This window comes from Scyliorhinus torazame, chromosome 5, assembly GCF_047496885.1.
Source record: "Scyliorhinus torazame isolate Kashiwa2021f chromosome 5, sScyTor2.1, whole genome shotgun sequence".
Classification (NCBI taxonomy): Eukaryota; Metazoa; Chordata; class Chondrichthyes; order Carcharhiniformes; family Scyliorhinidae; genus Scyliorhinus; species Scyliorhinus torazame.
In genome coordinates, this window is record NC_092711.1 from 295060478 (window position 1) to 295085495 (window position 25018).

The 25018-nt window shown below is 47.6% G+C and overlaps 1 protein-coding gene across 1 annotated transcript in view; it reads right to left on the reverse strand.

Moving 5' to 3' along the window:
* The window catches only part of LOC140421224 (uncharacterized protein CXorf65 homolog), an 87768-nt gene that overhangs the window by 52396 nt on the left and 10354 nt on the right, over positions 1-25018 (reverse strand). Inside the window, exons 3-5 of the mRNA XM_072505776.1 lie at positions 23633-23719; positions 11972-12094; positions 5346-5414 (exon numbers count right to left, since the gene is read on the reverse strand). Of these exons, the coding sequence (XP_072361877.1) occupies positions 5346-5414; positions 11972-12094; positions 23633-23719 (279 nt within the window). The remainder of the gene's footprint in view (positions 1-5345; positions 5415-11971; positions 12095-23632; positions 23720-25018) is intronic.

Here is a 25018-nt window from a genome sequence, read left to right on the forward strand (position 1 = left end):
AACATGGCATCCCACACCACAGCCTCCGGCATCTCGTACAAAAGTCCACAGTGTTCCAGTGGCTTCCCGCACATCAAGCGGAGTGGCTTGAGCTGAAGGCGAAGCTCACCACAGCCCCAGTACTGGCGTTCTTTGACCCGAACAAGGATACCAAGATATCCACAGACGCAAGCCAGGACGGCATTGGTGCGGTGCTCCTCCAGAGAGATGACACCTCGTCCTGGGCTCCAGTGGCATATGCATCCAGGGCCATGACTCCGACCGAACAACAGAATGCCCAGATCGAAAAAGAGTGCTTGGGTCTCCTGACAGGAATAGTCAAGTTTCATGACTACGTATACAGTCTGCCAAAGTTCACGGTAGAAACAGACCACTGGCCTTTAGTCCACATAATCCAGAAGGATTTAAATGATATGACACCTCAGCTGCAGCGAATTCTTCTTCGTCTCCGCCGATATGACTTCAAACTCGTCTACACACCGGTTAAGGAGCTGATCATCGCGGATGCCCTATCCCGATCCATCACCACGCCATGTGAACAGGGCGATTTCATTCACCACATTGAGGCACAGGTACAGTTGTGTGCCAGCAACCTCCCAGCCACTGATGAACGAATTGTCCAAATACGTGAAGAAACTGCCAAAGATCCTCTACTGCAGCGTGTGATGCAACACCTCGCCCATGGCTGGCAAAAGGGGCAGTGCCCCCAGTTCTTCAACGTTAAGGACGAGTTAACGGTTGTTGAGGGAATCCTTCTTAAACTGGATAGAATCGTCATCCCCCAAAGCATGCAAACCATGGTGCTCAGACAGATCCATGAGGGTCACCTTGGGGTCGAGAAATGTCGACGCAGAGCTCGGCAGGCAGTTTACTGGCCTGGCATCAGCCAGGACATTGCCAACACGGTCCTCAACTGCACAACATGCCAGAAATTCCAACCATCCCAGCCCAAGGAAACACTGCAACAGCACGAGAACGTGACCTCTCCATGGTCCAAGGTGGGGATAGACCTCCTTCACGCAAATGGGCATCATTACGTGCTTTTAGTCGACTACTTCTCCAGCTACCCGGAAGTGGTGAAACTGTCGGACCTCACGTCCAAGTCAGTCATCAAAGCCTGCAAAGAAATGTTTGCCAGGCACGGGATACCACTCACAGTAATGAGTGACATCGGTCCATGTTTCTACAGCCAAGAGTGGTCCGACTTTGCACGAGCCTACCACGTCAGGCATATCATATCCAGTCCCCATTACCCGCAATCAAACGGGAAGGTCGAGAAGGGGGTCCATATTGTCAAGCGGCTGCTCTGCAAGGCTGCAGACTCAGCCTCTGATTTTAACCTGGCGCTGTTGGCATACAGGGCAACCCCTCATGCATGTATATACAGCCACATTCCAAAATTTATTTCAAAAAGGGGAGATGTTATAATATCCACTCATGTATATACTGAGTTACAGACAGGCAGTGATTGACACACAGGATAACCAATGAATGCACACGACACAGAACAACCAATCACCAGACAGGACACTACCACTATAAAACACACAAGGCATTAAGACTCTCCCTCTTCTCACAGGATACAGCTACAGAGATAGTTAGAGTGCACAAGGCCGTGAGCACTGTCTCCATGTGACAGAGAGCTAGTCTGATCAAGCCAGTCAGAGGTTGTCAGTTTAGATTAATAGAGTGTCAACCCACAGCAGATTATGTACAGCAACCAGCAGCTTCAATAAAACAATGTTGGACCATCTCCTGTGTCGGAAGCCTGTTTCTAGTCTCACTGCATCCAGTTGCAGTCAATGTTTAACCAACTCAGATAACACATCACAGATAACCAAACTATCCTTTACCCCTGGCCTGGTTACAGATCACTCATGCCCGAATGACTCATCCAAGTGCAAATCTCAACTCTGGTGTCAGTATCTGAGATTTTGGCTGTGTTAAATCAAGTGACAAAGATCCTTCAGCTGTGCTGTAGTGTTGCCCCCTCTCTTCTTCCTGAGGCTCTTGTGGTTGCAGGTCAAGTAGCAGTTCCCACATGCCTGAGAGCAGGAACTCAGATGGGAAGGTTAGTGTGAGGGTCGGGTTTGAGGTCGCAATAATCAAGAGGGCCAAGGTCACACCACGCCTGTTCATCGAGATAAATAGTAGGATGAGGATGTGCCGGGAATTGATTACTTCCCGGGAACATGCTGAGATTGGCACCGTTCTGAGCCAAGTCGGATCCCACAGGCACTAATGCTGCCGGCACAATGCAATAACTAGAGCTCAGGGGGTGCTGTCGCTCTTGTCCCCCAGCAGTTCATCACTGCTACTCTCTATTCTGTACTGCCTTGCCCTGCAACAGACAGGGAAGAATGTTAGTGATTGTGTAACAATGTGTTTGGGTGATGTAACTACCGTAGCTGAACAGCTGGAGGTGCGGGGCAGCTGCGGGAGATGGGTGCAGGACCGGCAGCATTGGTAGGTGTGTGAAATTGAGGTTGTGTATCTGGATTTAAAGTGTGAGTCCTGAGTGCTCGGGCCTGTTAGGGCAAAGGTTAGTCGTAGGCCAGGAGAGTGGGATAGATTCAGAATGCAGCAAAGATGGGGTAAAAAAATAATCAGCAAGGAGAAAACAGACTATGAAGGCAAGCTGGAAAAAACAGACAATTAGAGTTTTTCCAAGTACATTAAAGGGAAGAGAGACGTAAAAGCAAGCATTGACGCCTTAGAGAATGAAACTGGGGAAGTAATAATGCAGAACAAAGAAGTGGCAGAGGAGTTCAATAGATATAATGCATCAGTCGTTGCTGTAGAGGATACCACACACAACCTAGAATTAGTAAACAAATGTAGGGGGTCAGGGGAATTAGGTACAGTCACCATCAACAGATAATTCTGTTTTTTAGGCAAACCAATGGGGTTAAAGGCTGCCAAGTCCCCTGGACTTGATGGTTTTGCACCCAGGATCATAAAGGAGGTAGCTACAGAGATCATGGATGCATTGGTAGTCATTTCCTCAAAATCCTTTGATTCTGGAACTGTGTCAAATGATTGGAAAACTGTTCAAAAAGGGAAGGAGGCAGAATGCGGGAAACAACAGGCCAGTTAGTCCAACTTCAGTTATTGGAAAAATATTAGAATCAATTATTGAGAGAATAGCAGTGCATTTGGAAAGTCTAATCTGATCAAGCAAAGTCAGCATGGTTTTGTGCCTTACAAATTTACTTGAGCTCTTTGACAAGGTATCAGCTAGAGTAGATAGGGAAGAACCAGGCGATGTTGTATATTTGAATTTTCAAAAGGAACCGCACAAAAGGCTACAAGATAGGATCTTATAGTGTTGGAGGTAATATTCTGGCATGGTTATACCATTGACTAACTAACAGGAAGCAGCGAGTAGTGATAAGTGGGTATTTCTCAGGTTGGAGGGCGGTAACGAGTGGATTGCCTAAGGGATTAGTGCTGGGATTGCAGATCTTCACAATATATATTGATGATTTGGAGGAGGGAAGAGAGCGTACTGTGGCAACATTTTCAGATGATACAAAGGTGGGAGAGAGGCCATGTTGTAAGGAGGATATAATTAGTTTACAGAGAGATATTGACAGGTAAGTCAGAGGACAGAACACTGGAAAATGGAATTCAATGTGGGAATATACGCGATTGTTCAATTTGGAAGAAAGAATAAGAAAGAGGAGTATTATTTAAGTGGAAAGAGACTGCAGAAAGCTCCAGCACAGAGGGGATTGGGGGTCCTTGTTCATGAAACCCAGAAAGCTATCATACAGGTGCAGAAGGTAATAGAGAAGGCAAATGGAATGCTGGCTTTTATTTCAAGGAGGCTGGAGTATAAAAGTAGAGGTGTTGCTGCAATTATACAAGATACTAGTGAGGCCACATTTAGAATACTGAGTACAGTTTTGGTCCACTTATTCAAGGAAAGATGTATTATCATTGGAGGTAGTACAGAGGAGGTTTACTTGGATGATCCCGGGTACAGAGCGATTGCCATATGAGGAAAGATTAAACAGGTTGGGTTTGTAATCCTTTTGAGTTCAAAAGAGCGAGAGGTATAATGATCGGAACATACAAGATCCTTAAGGGGTTTGACAGGGTAAATGATGGGAGGATGTTTCCACTCACAGGAGAGTGCAGGACTAGAGTGCACAGTCGCTGAATAAGAGGGTGCGCAATTCCCCCCACAGTCCAAAGATGTGCAGTCAGGTGGATTAGCCATTCTAAATTGCACGAAAGGCAGTGTCCAAAAGGTTAGGTAGGATTATAGGGTTACGGGGGGAGGGTGGGTTGTGGGCCTAAGTAGGCTGCTCTTTTGGATGGTCGGTACAGACCCGATGGGCCAAATAGTCTCCTTCTGCACTGTAGGATTCTATGAATTCTATGGAAAGGATATTTTTGGAATTTATTTTTAAAAACACATGGACTGCCTGGGCCAAAGAGTCTCTATATTACCAATTTCAAAGTAATTCTAAAAAAACGAGCCAAGGGCCAAGGAGAGGAGAAATCACACCAGGGTTGATCCTGATCGTCCTGGCATTAAAAAAAGATGTGTTGATTATTTTCTTTCAACGCTTCAATTAGTCATCAAAACATTGAGGATTGGAAGAAAAGGCTGTTTCACTGGTTGCGAAGGATCACTCAAAGCAGCCCACTGATCAGTACCACATCCACCAGCTTAAACATTCACCCCCTGCACCATCAACGCACAGTGACAGAAGTGTGTACCATATATGAGGTGCACTTCAGCAACTCACCAAGTCTCACACAACAGCATCTTCCGAGCTCACAACCTGTACCTTCTCGAAGGACAGGGGCAGCAGATGCTTTGCAACACCACAATCTACAAGTAACCCGCCAAGTCACACACACCACCCTGACTTGGAATTACAACACCGCTGTTCCTTCATTGTTGCTGGGTTGAAGTCCTGCAACTCCCTCCCTAACAAAACTGTGGGTCTTACTGCACCACATGGACTGCAGCGGTTCAAGAAGGCAGCTCACCACCACCTTCTCAAGGGAAATTAGGGATGGGCAACAATGTTGGTTCTGCCAGTGATACATCCTCTGAAAGAATACCTTTTTGAAATATCCAGTTGGGTAATGAAGCGTCTTTTCGCTTTCCAATTGGATGTGGGAAGGCAGGACGTTATGAGGATGGATGTGTTGGGTGGTCAATGGCAGAAGAGTGGGGTGGAGCAGTTGGAGATGGAAAGTCATGTGATGAAATCTCCAGGGATAGATCCAGTCAAAATCGGTAACCCCCCACCGGGCCTGCTCAAAAAAGTATGTCCCAATGCCAGCATCTTCTAGCCTTTGTTAGGAAATAATGATTACTGTACCTATTGATTCTGCTTTTGCATTGTTGTCAAGTGGAACAACCGATTTAAAGGAATTGTCTTCTTCGTTTCCTGTAACATGACAGACAAAGTTCAGTTTCTTTTATATTAATTTATTCTCCAACTGAAGGTGCTGAATTTTATTGCTGTATGGCTCCACGAGTTTGATCACCTCATCCCACTTGCCATTATTCTCATATGTGAAGTTAGCAAATGTGACACCATTTGATTGTGCGAGATAATGTAGGCAAGCGCAATTTTGTCCTCACTTGACACAAATGTGCATGTTGCTATTTAACAGGGGCATGTGTGCTGACAGATTTTTATGCTCTGTGCCACAGGGCTGCTGGGACTGATTGTAAAGCCATTATTCTCGAATTTAACATGGGACTTTGCTAATCTCTATGGTTTAGCATCACATCAGGCTCTGCATGTGTTTGCCAAGCCATCAAAGGAGTTGGATGTCTTTCAGTCTCTGCAAATCAAGGCAAGCTTGCGAGGAACTGAGAGATTTAAATATTATCTGTTCTTTTCAAATGAACAATGGAGCCAATTTTCATTCTTGGCGAACATAATTGGCCAGGTAAAGGGCAAGGAACATCATGAAACCCGCCTGATATCCTCAGTGGACAATCTCATTCACACCTGATTATGAGCTGCAAGCGCTGAACCAGACCTCGTGGAGAGCTTACTGGTTGGGTTGGGACAAGATGAGCGGTGGGGCTGTGGTACCTGGTAGCCCCTCCTTGGAGCCAAGCGGGAAGTTACAACTTGATGAAGGCATGAGGAAATTGGGATGGAGGACACAGTGAGCCAGAGGATTTTTGCAGGACCAAGAAAAACATTCTGCAGAAATAATTTCAAAACCTTACCTGTGCTGTTCCCAGGGTGCCCTACAGTGGTCGCTGCCCACTGGTGTTCAGAAATTCCAGTGACAGCCGATGAATAGCATCAGACCCATGATTTGCATGCCTGACTGAGGTGCACAGCTGAGCCAGGCAAATACTCTGGTTGCCCATTTCCAGGACCAGTTGGAAATAATGATAAGTGGGTCAAGAATGCTGCTGAGATTTTAATAGCATTTATCACCATATTCCCATCTGTCCAAGGGAGTGAAAATCGCCCCATGAGATATCTGCTCAACTATGGGACCATGTTGGATTGATAGGACGATGTTTCGTTCTGCTAACTACAGGATGTTAAAAGTGAAAAACATCTTCACCATTTGACAAGAAACTGGCCAACTAGCGGAAATTAGCGGAAAGGATAAATAGGGTGGTCACAAGGACTATAAACTAGCAAATGGGAGGGAAGAGAACGGTAAACTACAAGAAGTATAATGGTTAATGGGAACCAGAGCAACAGGTCAGCATGTGAGGAGAAGTTAAGAGGTTAATAGAATGAACAGGCAGCTGTATGATTAATATTAAAAAACCGAATGTAAGGTGACTGGGTGAGTGAAAGTTGGGGATGAGGCTCTGTTATCAGAGATTAATGAAGGAGGTCAGAATGTGTGAAAAGCGTAGTGCACAAGAAAATCCTATAAGGGAAAGGCAAATCAGTAGGACATATTTAAAAACCTTGTACCTAAATGCATGCAGCATTCGGAATATGGTCAATGAGCTGACGGCACAAATAGAGACAAATGGGTATGATTTGGTGGGGATCACTGAAACATGGTTCCAGGAGGACCAGGATTGGGAGTTAAATGTCCAAGGATACTCGTATTCTGAAAGGATAGACAGGATGGAACAGGAGGTGGAGTTGCTTTATTGGTTAAAGATGACAACAAGGCTGGGACGGTACAGTAGCACAGTGGTTAGCACTGTTGCTTCACAGCACCAGGGTCTCTGGTTTGATTCCTGCTTGTCTGTGCAGAGTCTGCACGTTTCCTCCAGCTACTCCGGTTTCCTCCCACAAGTCTCGAAAGACGTGCTGTTAGCTGAATTGGACATTCTGAATTCTCCCTCCGTGTACCCAAACAGGTGCCGGAATGTGGCGACTAAGGGATTTTCACAGTAACTTCATTGCAGTGTTAATGTAAGCCTACTTGTGACAATAATAAAGATTATTATTATTATTATTAAGAAGTGATATTGGCACTAAGGGCCATGATGTTGAATCGATGTGGGTGGAAGTAAAAAACAAGGGGAAAAATGCCTTGGTAGGAAGTGATTTACAGGCCCCCAAGCAATACTTCCAAAGTGGGACATAGTATAAACCAAGAAATAATGAAGGCTGGTGAGAAGGGTACAATGGTAATCATGGGTGATTTTAACATGCATATTGACTGGATTAATCAAATTGGCAAGGGTAGCCTCGAGGGAGATTTTATAGAGTGCATGAGGGATTGTTTCTTAGAACAATATGTTATGGAGCCAATCAGGGAGCAGGCTATTTTAGATTAAGCATGATGTAATGAAGAAGGGCTGATAAATAGTCTTGTCGTTAAGGATCCTCTTGGAAGGAGTGATCACAGCATGCTACAATTTCAAATTCAGATTAAGGGAGAGAGGACAGAGTGCCAAATTAGAGTTTTAGCATTAAGTAATTATACAGGCCTGAGGAAAGAGTTGGCCCAAAGAGACTGGGTACATATAATTGAGGGTAGGGCAGTTGAGAAACAATGGCAGATTTTCAGGGAGATATTAAATACCTCTCAATTAAAGTATATTCCTGAGAGGAAGAGGAATTGTAAAATGAAAAAAAGTTTCCGTGGCTAAACAAGGAAGTTAAGGAGGACATAAAGGCAAAAACTAGGACATACCATACTGCAAAAGCTAGTGATAAGCTGGAGGATTGGGAGAACTTTAGGGGTCAGCAAAAAGTTATTAAAATAGAATCAAAAAAGCTAAGAACCAGGGCAAGTGATAGATTTGTTAGTGGGGGAGCATTTTGGAGATAGTGACCACAATTCTGTGACTTTCACTTTAGTAATGGAGAGGGATAGATGCGTGCAACAGGGCAAGGTTTACAATTGGGAAAAGGGTAAATACGATGTTGTCAGACAAGAAATGAAGTGCATAAGTTGGAAACATAGGCTGTCAGGGAAGGACACAAGTGAAATGTGGAACTTGTTCAAGGAACAGGTACTACGTGTCCGTGATATGTATGTCCCTGTCAGGCAGGAAAGAGATGGTCGAGTGAGGGAACCATGGTTGACAAGAGAGGTTGAATATCTTGTTAAGAGGAAAAAGGAGACTTATGTAAGGCTGAGGCAACAAGGTTCAGACAGGATGCTGGAGGGATACAAGATAGCCAGGAGGGAACTGAAGAAAGGGATGAGGCGAGCTAAGAGAGGGCATGAACAATCTTTGGCAGGTAAGATCAAGGAAAACCCCAAGGCCTTTTACACATATGTGAGAAATATGAGAATGACTAGAGCGAGGGTAGGTCCGATCAAGGACAGTAGCGGGAGATTGTGTATTGAGTCTGAAGAGATAGGAGAGGTCTTGAACGAGTACGTTTCTTCTGTATTCACAAATGAGAGGGGCCATATTGTTGGAGAGGACAGTATGAAACAGACTGGTAAGCTCGAGAAAATACTTGTTAGGAAGGAAGATGTGTTGGGCATTTTGAAAAACTTGAGGATAGACAAGTCCCCCGGGCCTGACGGGATATATCCAAGGATTCTATGGGAAGCAAGAGATGAAATTGCAGAGCCGTTGGCAATGATCTTTTCGTCCTCACTGTCATCAGGGGTGGTACCAGGGGATTGGAGAGTGGCGAATGTTGTTCCCCTGTTCAAAAAAGGGACTAGGGATAACCCTGGGAATTACAGGCCAGTTAGTCTTACTTGGGTTGTAGGCAAAGTAATGGAAAGGGTACTGAAGGATAGGATTTCTGAGCATCTGGAAAGACGCTGCTTGATTAGGGATAGTCAGCACGGATTTGTGAGGGGTAGGTCGTGCCTTACAAATCTTACTGAATTCTTTGAGGAGGTGACCAAGCATGTGGATGAAGGTAAAGCAGTGGATGTAGTGTACATGGATTTTAGTAAGGCATTTGATGAGGTTCCCCATTGTAGGCTTATGCAGAAAGTAAGGAGGCATGGGATAGTGGGAAATTTGGCCAGTTGGATAACAAACTGGCTAACCGATAGAAGTCAGAGAGTGGTGGTGGATGGCAAATATTCAGCCTGGAGCCCAGTTACCAGTGGTGTACCGCAGTGATCAGTTCTGGGTCCTCTGCTGTTTGTGATTTTCATTAATGACCTGGATGAGGGAGTTGAAGGGTGGGTCAGTAAATTTGCAGACGATACGAAGATTGGTGGAGTTGTGGATGGTGAGGAGGGCTGTTGTCGGCTGCAAAGAGACATAGATAGGATGCAGAGCTGGGCTGAGAAGTGGCAGATGGAGTTTAACCCTGAAAAGTGTGAGGTTGTCCATTTTGGAAGGACAAATATGAATGCGGAATACAGGGTTAACGGTAGAGTTCTTGGCAATATGGAGGAGCAGAGAGATCTTGGGGTCTATGTTCATACATCTTTGAAAGTTGCCACTCAAGTGAATAGAGCTGTGAAGAAGGCCTATGGTGTGCTAGCGTTCATTAACAGAGGGATTGAATTTAAGAGCCGTGAGGTGATGATGCAGCTGTACAAAACTTTGGTAAGGCCACATTTGGAGTACTGTGTACAGTTCTAGTCGCCTCATTTAAGAAAGGATGTTGAAGCTTTGGAAAAGGTGCAAAGGAGATTTACCAGGATGTTGCCTGGAATGGAGAGTAGGTCTTACGAGGAAAAGGTTGAGGGTGCTAGGCCTTTTCTCATTAGAACGGAGAAGGATGAGGGGCGACTTGATAGAGGTTTATAAGATGATCAGGGGAATAGATAGAGTAGACAATCAGAGACTTTTTCCCCAGGTGGAACAAACCATTACAAGGGAACATAAATTCAAGGTGAATGGTGGAAGATATAGGGGGGATGTCAGAGGTAGGTTCTTTACCCAGAGAGTAGTGGGAGCATGGAATGCACTGCCTGTGGAAGTAGTTGAGTCGGAAACATTAGGGACCTTCAAGCAGCTATTGGATAGGTACATGGATTACGGTAGAATGATATAGTGTAGATTAATTTGTTCTTAAGGGCAGCACGGTAGCATTGTGGATAGCACAATTGCTTCACAGCTCCAGGGTCCCAGGTTCGATTCCGGCTTGGGCCACCGTCTGTGCGGAGTCTGCACATCCTCCCCGTGTGTGCGTGGGTTTTCTCCGGGTGCTCCGGTTTCCTCACACAGTCCAAAGATGTGCAGGTTAGGTGGATTGGCCATGATAAATTGCCCTTAGTGTCCAAAATTACCCTTCGTGTTGGGTGGGGTTGCTGGGTTATGGGGATGGGGTGGAGGTGTTGACCTTGGGTGGGGTGCTCTTTCCAAGAGCTGGTGCAGACTCAATGGGCCGAATGGCCTCCTTATGCACTGTAAATTCTATGATAATCTATGATTAATCTAGGACAAAGGTTCGGCACAACATTGTGGGCCGAAGGGCCTGTTCTGTGCTGTATTTTCTATGTTCTATGACTAGGAGATTGGGCCAAAATTTGGCAGATGGAGTTTAATGTGGATAAGGGTGAGGTTATCCATTTTGACTGAAAAAATAGTCAGGCAAATTATTATCTAAATGGAAAGCAGATTCATAATGCATCTGGGCAGAAGGATCTGGCTGTCTTTGTTCATGAATCACAGAAAGTCTGTATGCAAAATATAATAAGAAAGGCAAATGGAATGTTAGCATTTATTGCAAAAAGACTGGAGTATAAAAGTAGAGAAGAATTGTTGCAATTGTATAGGGTGTTGGTGAGACTACATCTGGAGTATTGTGTCCAGTTTTCACAGATCACAGAATTTACAGTGTAGAAGGAGACCATTCGGCCCATCGGGTCTGCACCGGCTCTTGGAAAGAGCACCCTACCCAAGATCCGCACCTCCACCCTATCCCCATAACCCAGTAACCCCACCCAGTATAAGTTTGGGCTTATACTTGCTGGAGTTTAGAAGGATGAGAGGGGATCTGATCAAGGTATATAATATACTAAAAGAGTTTGATAAAGTAAATGTAGACCAAATGTTCCCCCTTGCGGGGCAAACTAGAACAAGAGGTCACAGGTTGAGAGGCGGTAGACTTAAAACTGAGATGAGGAGGAACTACTTCTCGCAGAGGGTGGGAAATTTGTAGAACTCGCTGCCCCATAGTGCGGTGGAGTCTAAATCATGAAATGGTTTCAAGAGGGAGATAGATATATTTCTGATTTTAAAAAATGTGTGAAAGAGATATCGGGAACAGGAAGGGAGTTGGCTTTGAGACCAGGAAGAGATCAGCCATGATCTGATTGGATGGCGGAGCAGGCACGAAGGGCTGAATTACCTCCTTCTGCTCCTAATTCCTATGTTCCTGTGTTCCAACTCTCCCAGGGCAAATACAAGAATGGCTGATGTGGAAAATAGTGACAATCCTGATTAAGGTACATTATTGGTGTGGGAGGGAAAGATTTTTTATTCTGCATAGAACCCATGATTAATGGAATATTGACAGCAGGTGTCAAAAGTGTTCCATTAACCAGCAACATTACCCATCCCTTTCCTGAATAAGTAAAAGCTCTTCAAATAAAAGCCGCAATGAAACATTGGAATCCTTACGTTCGATTTTACATGCATAGTATGTTCCTCTTGGCTCAAACAGGTTTTCAAGATTTTCATTTTGATCCTTCATTCGGAACAGCAACTTCATATTCATCTGGTCATCATACAAGTCCACTGTGTCTACAGAGAAAAAAGGTTTGGATTACGAGCCTGAAGGTCCAAACTCCCATAGATCCAGCTGCTCAGCTAAGAATAAAGAAAGACTTGCATTTCACTGCATCTTTCAAGCTCTCAGGAGGTCACAGAATGATTTACAGCCAATTAAGTACCTTTGAAGTGCTGTCACTGATGTTATGTAGGAATCGTGACAGCCAATTTGCACAAAAAGCAGATAATGAGTTAATGGCTAGATAATAGAAGCAAAATATTGCGGATGCGGGAAATCTGAAATAAAAACAGAACAAGCTGGATAAACTCAGCAGGACCCTGTGGAGAGAAGCAGAACTAAGGGGCAGGAATTCCCATGAGTATTGTGGCAGCAGAGGTGGGCACAAGGTTCCAGAGGCCGGGGTTGCAAAGAAGCTGACGATCTGCTAGGATAGGCACTGGCTCTGGTGTAACGTGTGTCTGGTAGGAGAGTGGGAAGAGAGCGGAGGAGGGAACCAGGTTGTCAGTGCTCCACAGTTTTAATGTCAAGTTAGGGAAAGCACTCTTACTCCTTTTGGCTTCACATTCCGCTATGTAAATATTTTTAATGACCTTTTTCCGTGCAACATCCTTGAAAGACCTGAGAAAATGTATTTAATTTGCATTGACATTTGGCCTGATGCCTGTTCCAGGTCAATAATCTCGATGACAACAGTTTGTCCTAACCAATAATGGTGTGGGGTTCACATGCAGCATGAAATGTGGGTATGTGAACTGCACCTTATTCTGGACCCTGCAGCGCCTGCTTTTGGCTGATCAAATTTCTCGGCTATTGCAACAATGCCAACTCGGCATCTCATGAATCAGGCAAACACTTTTAAAAATCAAGAAATTTGGCATAAAAACCATGAGTTGCTATTTTTGTCAAATATAAACCAGTATAGATTGATAGTTGGTTTAGAAATCTGTTTGGTGGCTAATTTAACCTCTAATAAGTCAGGGTTCTTTCAAATAGCTCTACCTTGTTTGGGTGTAACAAGGTTTAATTTCAGTGTCCAACGTCCTTCGCCCTGAGGTTACCTGAAGAACATGATGACTCATTCTTACTAGAGCAGCCAAACAATACATACTGGACCAAAGTACCCTTAGGGCACGATTCTCTGGCCGTGTTGTGCTCGAGCGAGAACACAACGTGGCCGGAGAATCCCGATGAGGCCCTCCCATAGTCTTCCCGATGGCCGCGGGGCTTCGGAGATGGAACTCTGCCTAAAAGGGGCGGGACAAAATGTAACTCACTAAAGTAGATCGTAAACCTACTTAAGGCCTTCCTCCCTGGGACCTACCTCCTCCCTTGATTCATTGGCCTCCCTCAATGGTGGTCCACAAGAACATGGACCAGGCAGGAAGGCACCTGGGGGCCTCCTGGACCACCGGTGGTCAGGGTCAATGCAGGGTGGCCCCCCTGGCCCTCCCCCTGGAACATGGGCACCTTGGCACGGCCCAGATGGCACCTTGGCATGGTCACCCTGGCACTGCCAAAGTGCCAAGGTGGCACTGCCAAGCTGGCAAGAGTACTGCCTGGGTGCCAGACTGGCTGTGCAAGGGTGCCCGGGTGTCAGGGTGGCACTGCCAAGGGTCAGGGGCCGAGGGGGGCCATGCCCATGAAAGGACGGTGAAGGGGGAGGGAGGGGTTTGAAGGTGGGGATGTGCAGGGCAGGTAAGTAGGAGCCTCCAGGAGGTGGGTTGGGGCGGGGGGGGGGGGGGGGGGGGGGGGGGGTCCTTTAAGGGGGCCTGAAGAGGGCACCCTGTCAAAATGGCGGCTCATTCTCTGAGTCCAGCTCCCAAGTGCTGAAAAAATTCTTGTCAGGATTCTCCGTTCCAGTGTTGGCACAGGCGCAGGATTCGTGGAGTTCCACGACAGTAAAGCTGGCGCCGCACCTGGACTGTTCAGCGACTGTTAAATGACTAGCACCAGCGCCACGTGGAAAACAATCGATTCCACTGAGAAACAGTGCCGGATTCACCAGCATTGTGATTGACACTCGGGAGGCTGGCAAGCTCCAGCCACATATACACACTTCACTCCTCACACACATCATCCCTGCAACAAGCTGGCAGCAAGGAGAGCAGCCTCGAGATCTATGGAGGCTGGGCGGGGTGTGCAGCAAGATGGCTGCCTTTGCAGGCCGCAGAAATGGTGGTCCATGCCTCGGCACCACTCCAGTCCCGTAGAGGGTCACCCCGGCCGCACGGCCTGTTCCCCCCCCCCCCCCCCCACCCAACCCCTGGCCCTGGCAGGACCTGCTTCACCCCAGCCAGCCCGGCCAGTGGCAGGACCGGCAGCCCACGTTCGCCCCTCTCCGTGTCCTACCTCCCCCCCTCTCCCTCATCATCAGCTACGATGCCGGTTTCGCACTTCTGAAAAGCACTAGAGAACCGCGCTGTTGGGAACTCGGTCCATCGGAGGCAGAGGAGCCGGAGAATACTGGGTCGGGCCCACTAATGATATGTAAACGGTGTTTACTGCACGTGTGTTCCGGAATGCATTGACGTTGCTGTCAAGGTGACGGAGACTTGCGATTTGGCGTCAAATAGGCACCCGCTGCATTTTCATGTTTCCCCACTTTGGCGTTGGCCAACGGAGAATCCCGCCCGCAGTCTTCGGAGACTTTTCACATTCCTATACTTCCTTGCATGTTCTTAAGGCAGGTTATAGCATTGCCCAGGCAATCTTGATAGACCACTTGCTTACTGCAACCTGATTAGTAAACCAATGTACCTCATCATTCACTGATTCGATATGGGCAGCAGGCAATAGGTTTTCATTGTGACCTTCCAGAACAGTAATGGACAACCGAGGTTCGCGAATAGGCCATATGAGCCCTCCTTCATCTCAGTGGGTCGTGTCATGATAGCCACATTAGCATATCATGGTGCAATCACACACACACTGATGGACAGGCAGTTGGACCAACCAACACACACACAACATCGCAGCCAATCGCAAGTGAGAGCACACACACTATAAAACAGGGAACACCACAGTTCCCGGTCATTCTACCAGGAGATAGCTCAGAGCACAGAGTTCACAGCGCGCCACTCAGACATAGACCATGTGCTGAGTGCATCACCAAGATAGTGAAAGGGCTGGGTCCACAGGTTAGCTGGTGAAGCACGAACTTCAGCCAGCAGTTATTAGTTGTTATTGTTTAAGACAATAAAACAGAGTTGTACCATCTACAACCGTGTTGGATCATTTGTGTATCGGAACACCCAACACGACATGATACCAGTAGTGGAAGCTAGCCAGCGACTGTGAGGCCTACCTGCACCCTTTCAGACATCCGCCATCCTGCTCCATGGACACCATCAGCCCACCGCAGCCGCTCCGAATCGCTGGAAATCTTGGCATCAACTGGAAGCTGTTTAAACAGCGCTTCCAGCTCTTCCTAGAAGCCACAGACAGGGAGAATGCATCGGACACCAGGAAGATCGCCCTCCTCCTCTCCACGGCGGGGCAACACGCCATCCACATCTACAACTCCCTGGCATTCGCGGAAGGCGAGGACAAGACAAAATACAAGACGGTGCTTCTAAAGTTCGAGGAACACTTCAGCGTGGAAGTTAATGAGAGCTTCGAGAGGTACCTCTTCCAGCAGCGCTTGTAGGGTAAGGATGAGCCTTTTCAATCTTATTTGACACACCTCCGTATCCTCGCGCAGTCCTGCGGCTATGAGGCCACCTCCGACCCCATGATCCGTGATCAGATAGTTTTTGGGGTTACCTCGGACACCCTACGCCAGCAGCTCCTCAAAATAAAGCGACTCACCCTAGCGACTGCCATCGAGACCTGCGTCCTCCAGGAGAACGCGACCAGCCGGTACTCCCAAATCCAGGCGGCCGAATCGGCACGGCAGGGGTCCTACGAGGCGGAGCGGGTCCAGCCAATTGAGTTCCTGCCGGCCCACGGCCCAGACGAGGGCGGCCATTTCGCGTGCTTTCCGATGACTCCCGCGCTTGTATGCGTCAAAAGAGGGGACGTTGACGCAGAGGGACGGGATGCGCAGGCGTGCTCTAGCGGTGGCGCAACAAACGCCATGATGTCACGACGTGCGGCAACTGTGGCTCCGCACACTTAAAGCGGCAATGTCCGGCCAAAGCGCGACAATGCCTCTGCTGTGGCAGGATGGGCCACTATGCTGCCTGCTGTCGAGCAGTTCAACCTGCCAACTTTCAACAATTCCGCCAGCTACGCAGGGACGTGCGGGCCATTCAGCCTCCATGCACTGAGTCATATCCTGACAACATGCAGACCAATGATACCGAAGACAGGGAACCCTTCCGCATTTCGGTAATCCACAAGAACCGGATGTCCCCAAGTCTAATCCACCAGCCGCTGCCAGTGCACAGCATTGATCCGGGCGATGAATGGTGTGCCACCCTAACGGTCAACCGATCACCGATCACATTTCGTTTGGACACTGGTGCCTCCGCCAATCTCCTTGCATGGTCAGCCTTCCAGACCTTGAAGGTTAAACCACCGATTCTGCCATCCCACTGTCAGCTGGTTGACTACAACGGAAACGTCATCCCGGCCACAGGGTCCTGCCAGCTCGAGGTTACACACAACTCACATAAAGCCACATTGTCTTTTGAAATAGTTGGATCCTCGAAGGACTCTCTGTTAGGCGCACAGGCGTGCAAGATCCTCCATCTCGTTCAGCGGGTACACACTCTGTCTCCAGAAGGCACGTCCGATTTCCCGGATGCAGACTTTAGGGCGCAGCTCCACTCACTCCTTGCGCACAACCAGGAGGTTTTTGAGGGCATTGGCACACTGCCCTACACGTACAGAATACGGCTCAAACCGGACGCCACCCCGGTCATTCACGCACCTCGTAGAGTCCCAGCACCACTCAAGGACCACCTCAAGCAGCAGCTGCAGGACCTGCAGGACCAAGGAGTGCTTTCTCTGGTCACGGAGCCAACGCCATGGGTCAGCTCCATGGTGTGTGTCAGGAAGCCCTCCATCGAGCTCTGGATCTGCATCGACCCAAAAGATCTGAACAACAACACTATGAGGGAACACTACCCCATACCCAAACGAGAAGAAATCACGAGCGAAATGGCTCGGGCAAAAATATTCACCAAGCTTGATGCCTCAAAGGGCTTTTGGCAGATTCAACTCGATCAGTCCAGCAGAAAGCTGTGCACTTTCAACACTCCATTCGGCAGATACTGCTACAATAGGATGCCGGTTGGCATCATCTCGGCCTCCGAGGTGTTCCATCGCATCATGGAACAGATGATGGAGGGCATCGAAGGGGTACGCGTCTATGTAGATGATGTTATCATCTGGTCCACCACACCACAGGAGCACATCAGTCGTCTCCAGCGTGTCTTTGCACGGATACGATTTCAGGGCCTGTGCCTCAACCGAGCCAAGTGCTCTTTTGGCCAGACTGAGCTAAAGTTTTTGGGCGACCACATCTCCCGGTCAGGGGTGCGGCTGGATGCCGACAAAGTGGCAACCATCGCAGCCATGCAGCAGCCGTCAGACAAGAAGGCAGTGCTGCGCTTTCCCGGGATGGTCAACCGTCAACTTACTGGGGAAGTTCATTCCTAACCTTGCTTCGCAGACAACGGCTCTTCGCCACCTGGTCAAAAAGACAACAGAATTCCAGTGGCTGCCCGCACACCAGAGTGAGTGGGAGGAGCTCAAGGTCAAGCTCACCACCGCCCTGGTACTGGCGTTTTTCGACACTACACGGGAAACAAAGATCTCAACTGACGCCAGCCAGTCCGGCATTGGGGTGGTACTCCTGCAACGGGACGACACCGCATCATGGGACCCGGTCGCCTATGCGTCGCAGGCCATGACCCCCACAGAACAGCGCTATGCGCAGATTGAGAAGGAGTGCCTAGGCTTGTTGACCGGCATCGACAAATTCCATGATTATGTGTATGGTCTTCCGCAGTTCACTGTGGAGACTGACCATTGCCCCCTGGTCGGCATCATTAGAAGGAGCTCAATGATATGACCCCTTGCCTCCAGCGCATTCTGCTCAAGCTCCGGAGGTACGACTTCCAACTTGTCTACACCCCAGGGAAGGACCTCATTATCGCAGATGCTCTTTGCAGGGCGGTTAACACACCGCCCGAATCGGAGGGGTTCGTTTGTCAGGTCGACGCACAAATAGCCTTCACATCGGCCAATCTGCCGGCCACTGATGCACGTCTGGCCCACATTCGCCGTGAGAATGCAGCTGACCCCCTTCTACAGCGTGTGATGCGCCACATGACGGAAGGGTGGCTCAAGGGGCAGTGCCCACAATTCTACAATGTCCGGGACGACTTGGCCATCATTGCTGGTGTCCTCTTGAAATTGGACCGGATTGTGATCCCACACAGCATGCACCGGCTTGTCCTCGAACAACTGCACGAAGGCCATCTTGGAGTTGAAAAGTGCAGGCGGAGGGCCCGAGAAGTGGTGTACTGGCCGGGCATCAGCGACGACATCACCAACATGATGCTCAACTGCCTCACCTGCCGAAGGTTTCAGCCGGCGCAACCCCCTGAGACACTTCAGCCCCATGAGTTGGTAACGTCCCCCTGGACGAAGATGGGCGTTGACCTCTTTCATGCGCTCGGCAGGGACTACATCATTCTGATTGACTATTTTTCCAATTATCCGGAGATCATACGCCTGCACGACATGACATCATCAGCTGTCATCCGAGCGTGCAAAGAAACCTTCGCTCGCCATGGAATTCCGCTCACCGTTATGTCTGACAACGGGCCTTGCTTTGCGAGCCAAGAATGGTCTTCCTTTGCCACTTCATACAACTTCATGCACGTGACGTCCAGTCCCTTGCATCCCCAGTCGAATGGCAAAGCGAAAAAGGGCGTCCATATCGTGAAGCGGCTCCTCTACAAGGCTGCTGATGCCGGATCTGACTTCTGTTTAGCCCTGCCGGCCTATCGCTCGGTCCCACTGTCCACCAGCCCAGCTGTTGATGGGTCGCACCCTCAGGACACTGTGCCGTCCATTCATGTTCCTGAATCTGACCATGCTCCAGTACTGCGAAGGATGCAACAACAGCGTGCTCAGCAGAAGGTGGCACATGACGCTCGGGCAACTGATCTTCCTGCCCTGGCGCCTGGAAACAACGTCCGCATACACCTACCGGAGGTTGGCTGGTCGGCAACCGCCGAGGTTCTCTGCCACGTGGCTCCCTGCTCATTCCTGGTTCGCATGCCTGATGGCTCCATTCGCCGACATAATCGGCGGGCCCTTCATCTGGTTCTGCGCTCGCTACGAGATCATGCGCCAGTGCCACGCCCTCCTGTTGTTCCTGATGTCGACTTCATTGAGCTTCCTGCCACTCTGCCTATTCGTCTCTCGCCCATGGCCAGGCCCATTCCTCAGCCGGTGGATCCTGACCCACCCTTGAGGCGGTCAACCCGAATTCGTCGCCTACCTGATAGACTTGACTTATGAGCCTGTTAGCACATTGGACTCACTGAATTGTTTTTCAGTACTGTTAACGTGATTCTTTCTTGTCATTCCAGAAGTTCTCTCTCGTCGTTTGCTGATTGCATTTGTTTTTTTATTGGTACAACCGCATTGCTCTGTTGCACCTGACACCTTCCTATGTATATAGTTTAGCCTCATGTACATGTTGTAAATATTGCACACACATACTCAGATGCACTCAGTACGCATTTCTATTTATTAGCATGTCGGCACATATCCTTGTGAAAAGGGGGGATGTCATAATATCCACATTAGCATATCACGGTGCAATCACACACACACTGATGGACAGGTAGTTGGACCAACCAACACACACACAACATCGCAGCCAATCACCAGTGAGAGCACACGCACTATAAAACAGGAAACACCCCAGTTCCCGGTCATTCTACCAGGAGATAGCTCAGAGCACAGAGCTCACAGCGTGCCACTCAGACATAGACCATGTGCTGAGTGCATCACCAAGCTAGTGAAAGGGCTGGGTCCACGGGTTAGCTGGTGAAGCACGAACCTCAGCCAGCAGATATTAGTTGTTATTGTTTAAGACAATAAAACAGAGTTGTACCATCTAAAACCGTGTTGGATCATTTGTGTATCGGAACACCCAACACGACAGGCCGCAAGATTGAAATCTGGCTTGTTCACTAACCATGACTCCATGAATCAGATGAAATACATTTAATACACACCGGATATTACATTTTTAAAAAAGATTTCGATTAAGGGGCAATTTAGCGTAGTCAATTCACCTATCCTGCACATCTTTGGGTTGTGGGGACGCAGACCCAAGCAGACACGGGGAGAATATGCAAACTCCACACAGACAGTGACCCAGGACTGGGATCGATCCCGGGTCCTTGGCGCCGTGAGGCAGCAGTGCTAACCACTGCGCCACCACGCCTCCCCACACCGAATATTTCACAACGAGTTACAGAAAATGCTTAATCATTTATATGCTAATAGAACTACCAACTTATATGGTAAAAACAAAATAATTATTTACACTTTGGATGCAGAGGGAACTCTCACAGTCAATGTTGCGTGCAATCGGTCTGCAACTCACTTCACTTGCCCCTTCTTTATGTGCCTATCACTTCAGAGATATCGGTAGGAAGAAAAATCTCAGCAGAATGAGGCAACCCAGTGCGTGGGCAACGGTCAACAAAATGTCTTGTGGGCTGCACTCAGAGAACACATGTGACCCCTGGGCAGCAGGTTGCCACCATTGTTCTAGAATGTTCTTTAATGTCTTACTCTCATTGGTGACTATTATGTTGTGTGTTGTGGGCATGGTAAAGATTTACATCTAGTTGTTTGACTAGTAAGATAGTCTATGAACAAAATGGTCACGTGGAAAGATAACTAAAGAACTAATAATAATAATAATCGTTATTGTCACAAGTAGGCTTACATTAACACTGTAATTAAGTTACTTGTGAAAATGCCCAAGTCGCCACATTCCGGTGCCTGTTCAGGTACACAGAGGGAGAATTCAGAATACTTAATTACTGAATAGCACATCTCTCGGGACTTGTGGGAGGAAACCGCAGCACCCGGAGGAAACCCATGCAGACACGGGGAGAACGTGCAGACTCCGCACAGACAGTGAATTGAACTTGGGACTCTGGCGCTGTGAAGCCATAATGCTAACCACTATGCTACCGTGCTGCCCCTATACAAACGGTAACAAATAATTAAATTCTCCTGGAGCTACTTCTAATGCGAATGTCCTCTAGTACGACTTACTACCAACTGCCTGACCCGTGGATGCACATGGTGGATCACCGTCCCCACCTGCTGGTCGGAGGTCGTACATCCAAATTATATACATTGCTCTGCTTATACGTATCACCACAGTGACAACAAATAGGGGATAGTGGTCACCAGGCTGCCAGGTGACACCAACATGGTGAAATGCCCGCAGCTCCTCACTCCCCTGGCAACATGAAGCTTGAAACTCCCAATTGCAGGCTTCAGCTGCCAAGTAAGCTTCCTTGGATTTTTTTAAGTTTGTGCCAGATTCCTGGTATGCTGTGCAATGCATTGAGTACAGCGCCACTGTGGAGACATTTGATTTACATATTATAAAAGCAGCTTTATACATAAATTCAAGTCTTTTTCTTCCAGTTTATAAAATGGAAATGGATTTAAACAGAGAAACAATCAGCTACCGACAGTTAAAGTGAAAATTCACTCGTGTAGGTTCGCATGAAGCTACCAAGTTGTTCTTTATTCTCAATTACCTCTACTCCAACTTTTTCAAGGCTAGTTACTCATGTGCTGTCAGTCTAATTGGGTTGTCAAGGTCACTATCTGTACTTGTAATCTACATGTAGTTCAGGATGGATTCTTCCTTTCAAAGCAGACAAGCATACAGCTATATGTATTTTGACAAACAGAGAGTGTCTTCAGCAACTTCCTCGGAAGAGTGTTGACTTGATAAGACACCTCCTGCCATGCCCAATGCACATTGTGGTGCAGAGGGGGCTACATGCAGCCACCAGCATGACTTTCCTCCTCTGTCACACCTCATCCAACACAGCATCCAAAGTTTCTTCACACAAATGGTCCGGACATTTGCTGTCCATTTTCCACCATTGATTTGGTTCATTTCCTGAAGTCAATAAAACACAGTTGGTGTGAAGCAGGAGTAGCAACCTAAGAGAGAGAGAGGGGATTCTCTGCCTCTGTGCAATTATATTGCTCCGGCAACTATAGTAGATTCTGTCTTGTGACAAACACAAAGGGGACTTATTGCATGATATGTTTGAGCTGATCACACTAAATTCAATCAATTTAGCCCCCCATTCCTGAACATTCCCAGCATCCTTTCAGCCAGATTGCTATCCTTCCATCTTAGCCCCATTACAACCTTTCTGTGGGCTGAGGCCTGGAGTTGATGATGTGAAGTGATTACTTTGTAGGGGTCTCCAGTAGGTTGGTCCAGACCATTTGATATTTTCCAGGTATTGGTTAGAAGCTGTACATCATTGGTTACCACAGATTCATCTCCCAAAGCTGTTTTCTCCATGTATTCGCGGTGAGTTTTAACCAGAGCAGAGCGCCTGAGAGCAGTTTAATTCTGAAGACAAGCTGCGTAGGCTGGACGTCACAGAAAATTAAAGTGTGACCTAATTGGGATGTTCAAGACGTTTAACGGATTTGGTAGAGTAGATTGAATTTCTCTGGGGGGAGGAGGGTGGAGGTGGGGTGGGTGGGGTGGAGGTTGCGGGGTGTGGGGGGTGAAACAAGGACACATAGTTTTAAAATTAGGGCTCACCGTGAGGTGAGGAAGCGTTTCTCACACAAAAGGGAGGTGGAAATTTGTAACCCTCTCCCCAAAACCCTGTTGCGGCTGGGTCAATTGCAAATTCCCAAACTGAGATTTTTGTTAAGCAAGGGTGATAAGATTTGCTTGGAATCCCAACAGTGCACAAGGAGGCCATTCGGCCCATCGAGTCTGCACTGAGCCTTGGAAAGAGGAACCTACCTTGGCCCACGCCTCCACCCTATCCCCGTTTGGACACTAAGTGTGGCCAATCCACCAAACCCGCACATCTTTGGACAGTGCGAGAAAAGCGGAGAGCTCGAAGGAAACCCACGCAGACACGGGGGGGAAAGTGCAAACTCCACACAGCTACCCGAGGCCGGAATTGGACCTGGGACCCTGGTGCTGTGAGGCAGCAGTGCTAACCACTGTGCCAGCCACATGTATAATTTTGAATGGAGGCTTAAGATCTGCTCCTGTTCTATGTTTCTAGGCTTACAGTAATGCGACTGGGGACAGGGGCAAGGGCGATTGGATGGTCGCATGAGGCTCAGTTCACCGAAGGTGTTTAGGAAGGATAGTTAGATTTTTACGGTTACATTGACTTCGCCTACCACCGGTGATGTTCCTGCTTCAGTCATCCTGTCACCATCCCAGTGTGCATCAGGACCACTAAAGTATCCCTTAACATATTTACTCTAATGGTAAATCCTGGCAATGTTCCCATAGTTATTCTCAGAATGTCTAATTAATTTCATCCAATTACCTGGATGCTGAATGTTCAGTTTTTCCTCCAAGTAATTCCGGAAAATTATGAGACTACAGTTAGGGTTAGCAAGAAAATGCTGGTCATCTGGAATCAGAAAAATAAAAATGTCAAAATATATGCAGCAGAGTAATGCCCTCCAATAAATTAAAATTCAATTACAAAAGCTCAATTTTCAAACCTGGACAGAAATTGCCTGGGCAGCAAGCTTTCATGACTATTCCAGTGTGGGCTCTGGACAGGCTTAATTCCCAAGCCTCAGTGGAATTTGATGCATGGCAAAGTCAGGAAACACATCCTCAAGAGGCAGGAATCCAGTCTGAAGTGCGATGGCATCCCGTGTTTGGATTGATCAGCGAAGAATACTGCAAGACTTTTTAAAAGGCTTGATGAGTCGTAGAGCCAGTCAACGAAGTGTGGGCCAGGAGGTTCCAGCTCTTCCTTCAAATCCTTCAAAGCTAGGGGCTGGTTTAGCACAGTGGGCTGAACAGCTGGCTTGTAATGCAGAACAAGGCCAACAGCGTGGGTTCAATTCCTGTACCGGCCTCCATGAACAGGCGCCGGAATGTGGTGACTAGGGGCTTTTCACAGTAACTTCATTGAAGCCTACTTGTGACAATAAGCGATTATTATAAATCCGCAAGCACATGCCCAATGCAGTGATGAAGCAGCCCTGGAGAGCATTGGCAGTCTGGGTTAGCTGTTTAAAATTCATTCAGGAGGTGTGGCCATGGCTGGCTGGGCCATCACTTATTGCAGCAATGGTTTCAGAGCCATCATGGGACTTTTAATTTCAGATTTTTGTTGAATTCAAATTTCACCATCTGCTGAGACAGGATTTGAACCTGGGTCCCCAGAGCATTACCCCGGGTCTCTGGATTACTAGTCCAGTGACAATATTGTTATGGGCCAGGGTTTAGAGAACCCCAAAGTGTATCATGGAGTTCACCTGACCCACAACTTTTAATAGATTGTGGTATGGGGAGCACACGGCCCACTCTACAGGTGTGGTACAGCAGAAATGGAAAAGTATTTTTTAAAGCAAATCAATGTTTATTGTATTAACTCAAGTTAACCTTTTTAAAACATACAGTGAACACCTTAGCAACCATTAATTCAAATACAACCCCCAAAGAATACAACACTAAGTAATTCTTAATACCTTCCCAAACAACATCCAGAAGACAAAAGAAACACCTTTTAACAGAAGCACATTAGGTTTACATTCACTACTGAGAACATTTATAATTCTGAATTCACCAAATGATCAAGAGATAATCTTTTCAGGGCAGAGAGATCAACAGTACACCTGCTCTGTCTGGCTTCAGCTCCAACACGGAAAACAAAACAAAAACACACCCTGCAGCAAACTGCCTAAAATGAAAG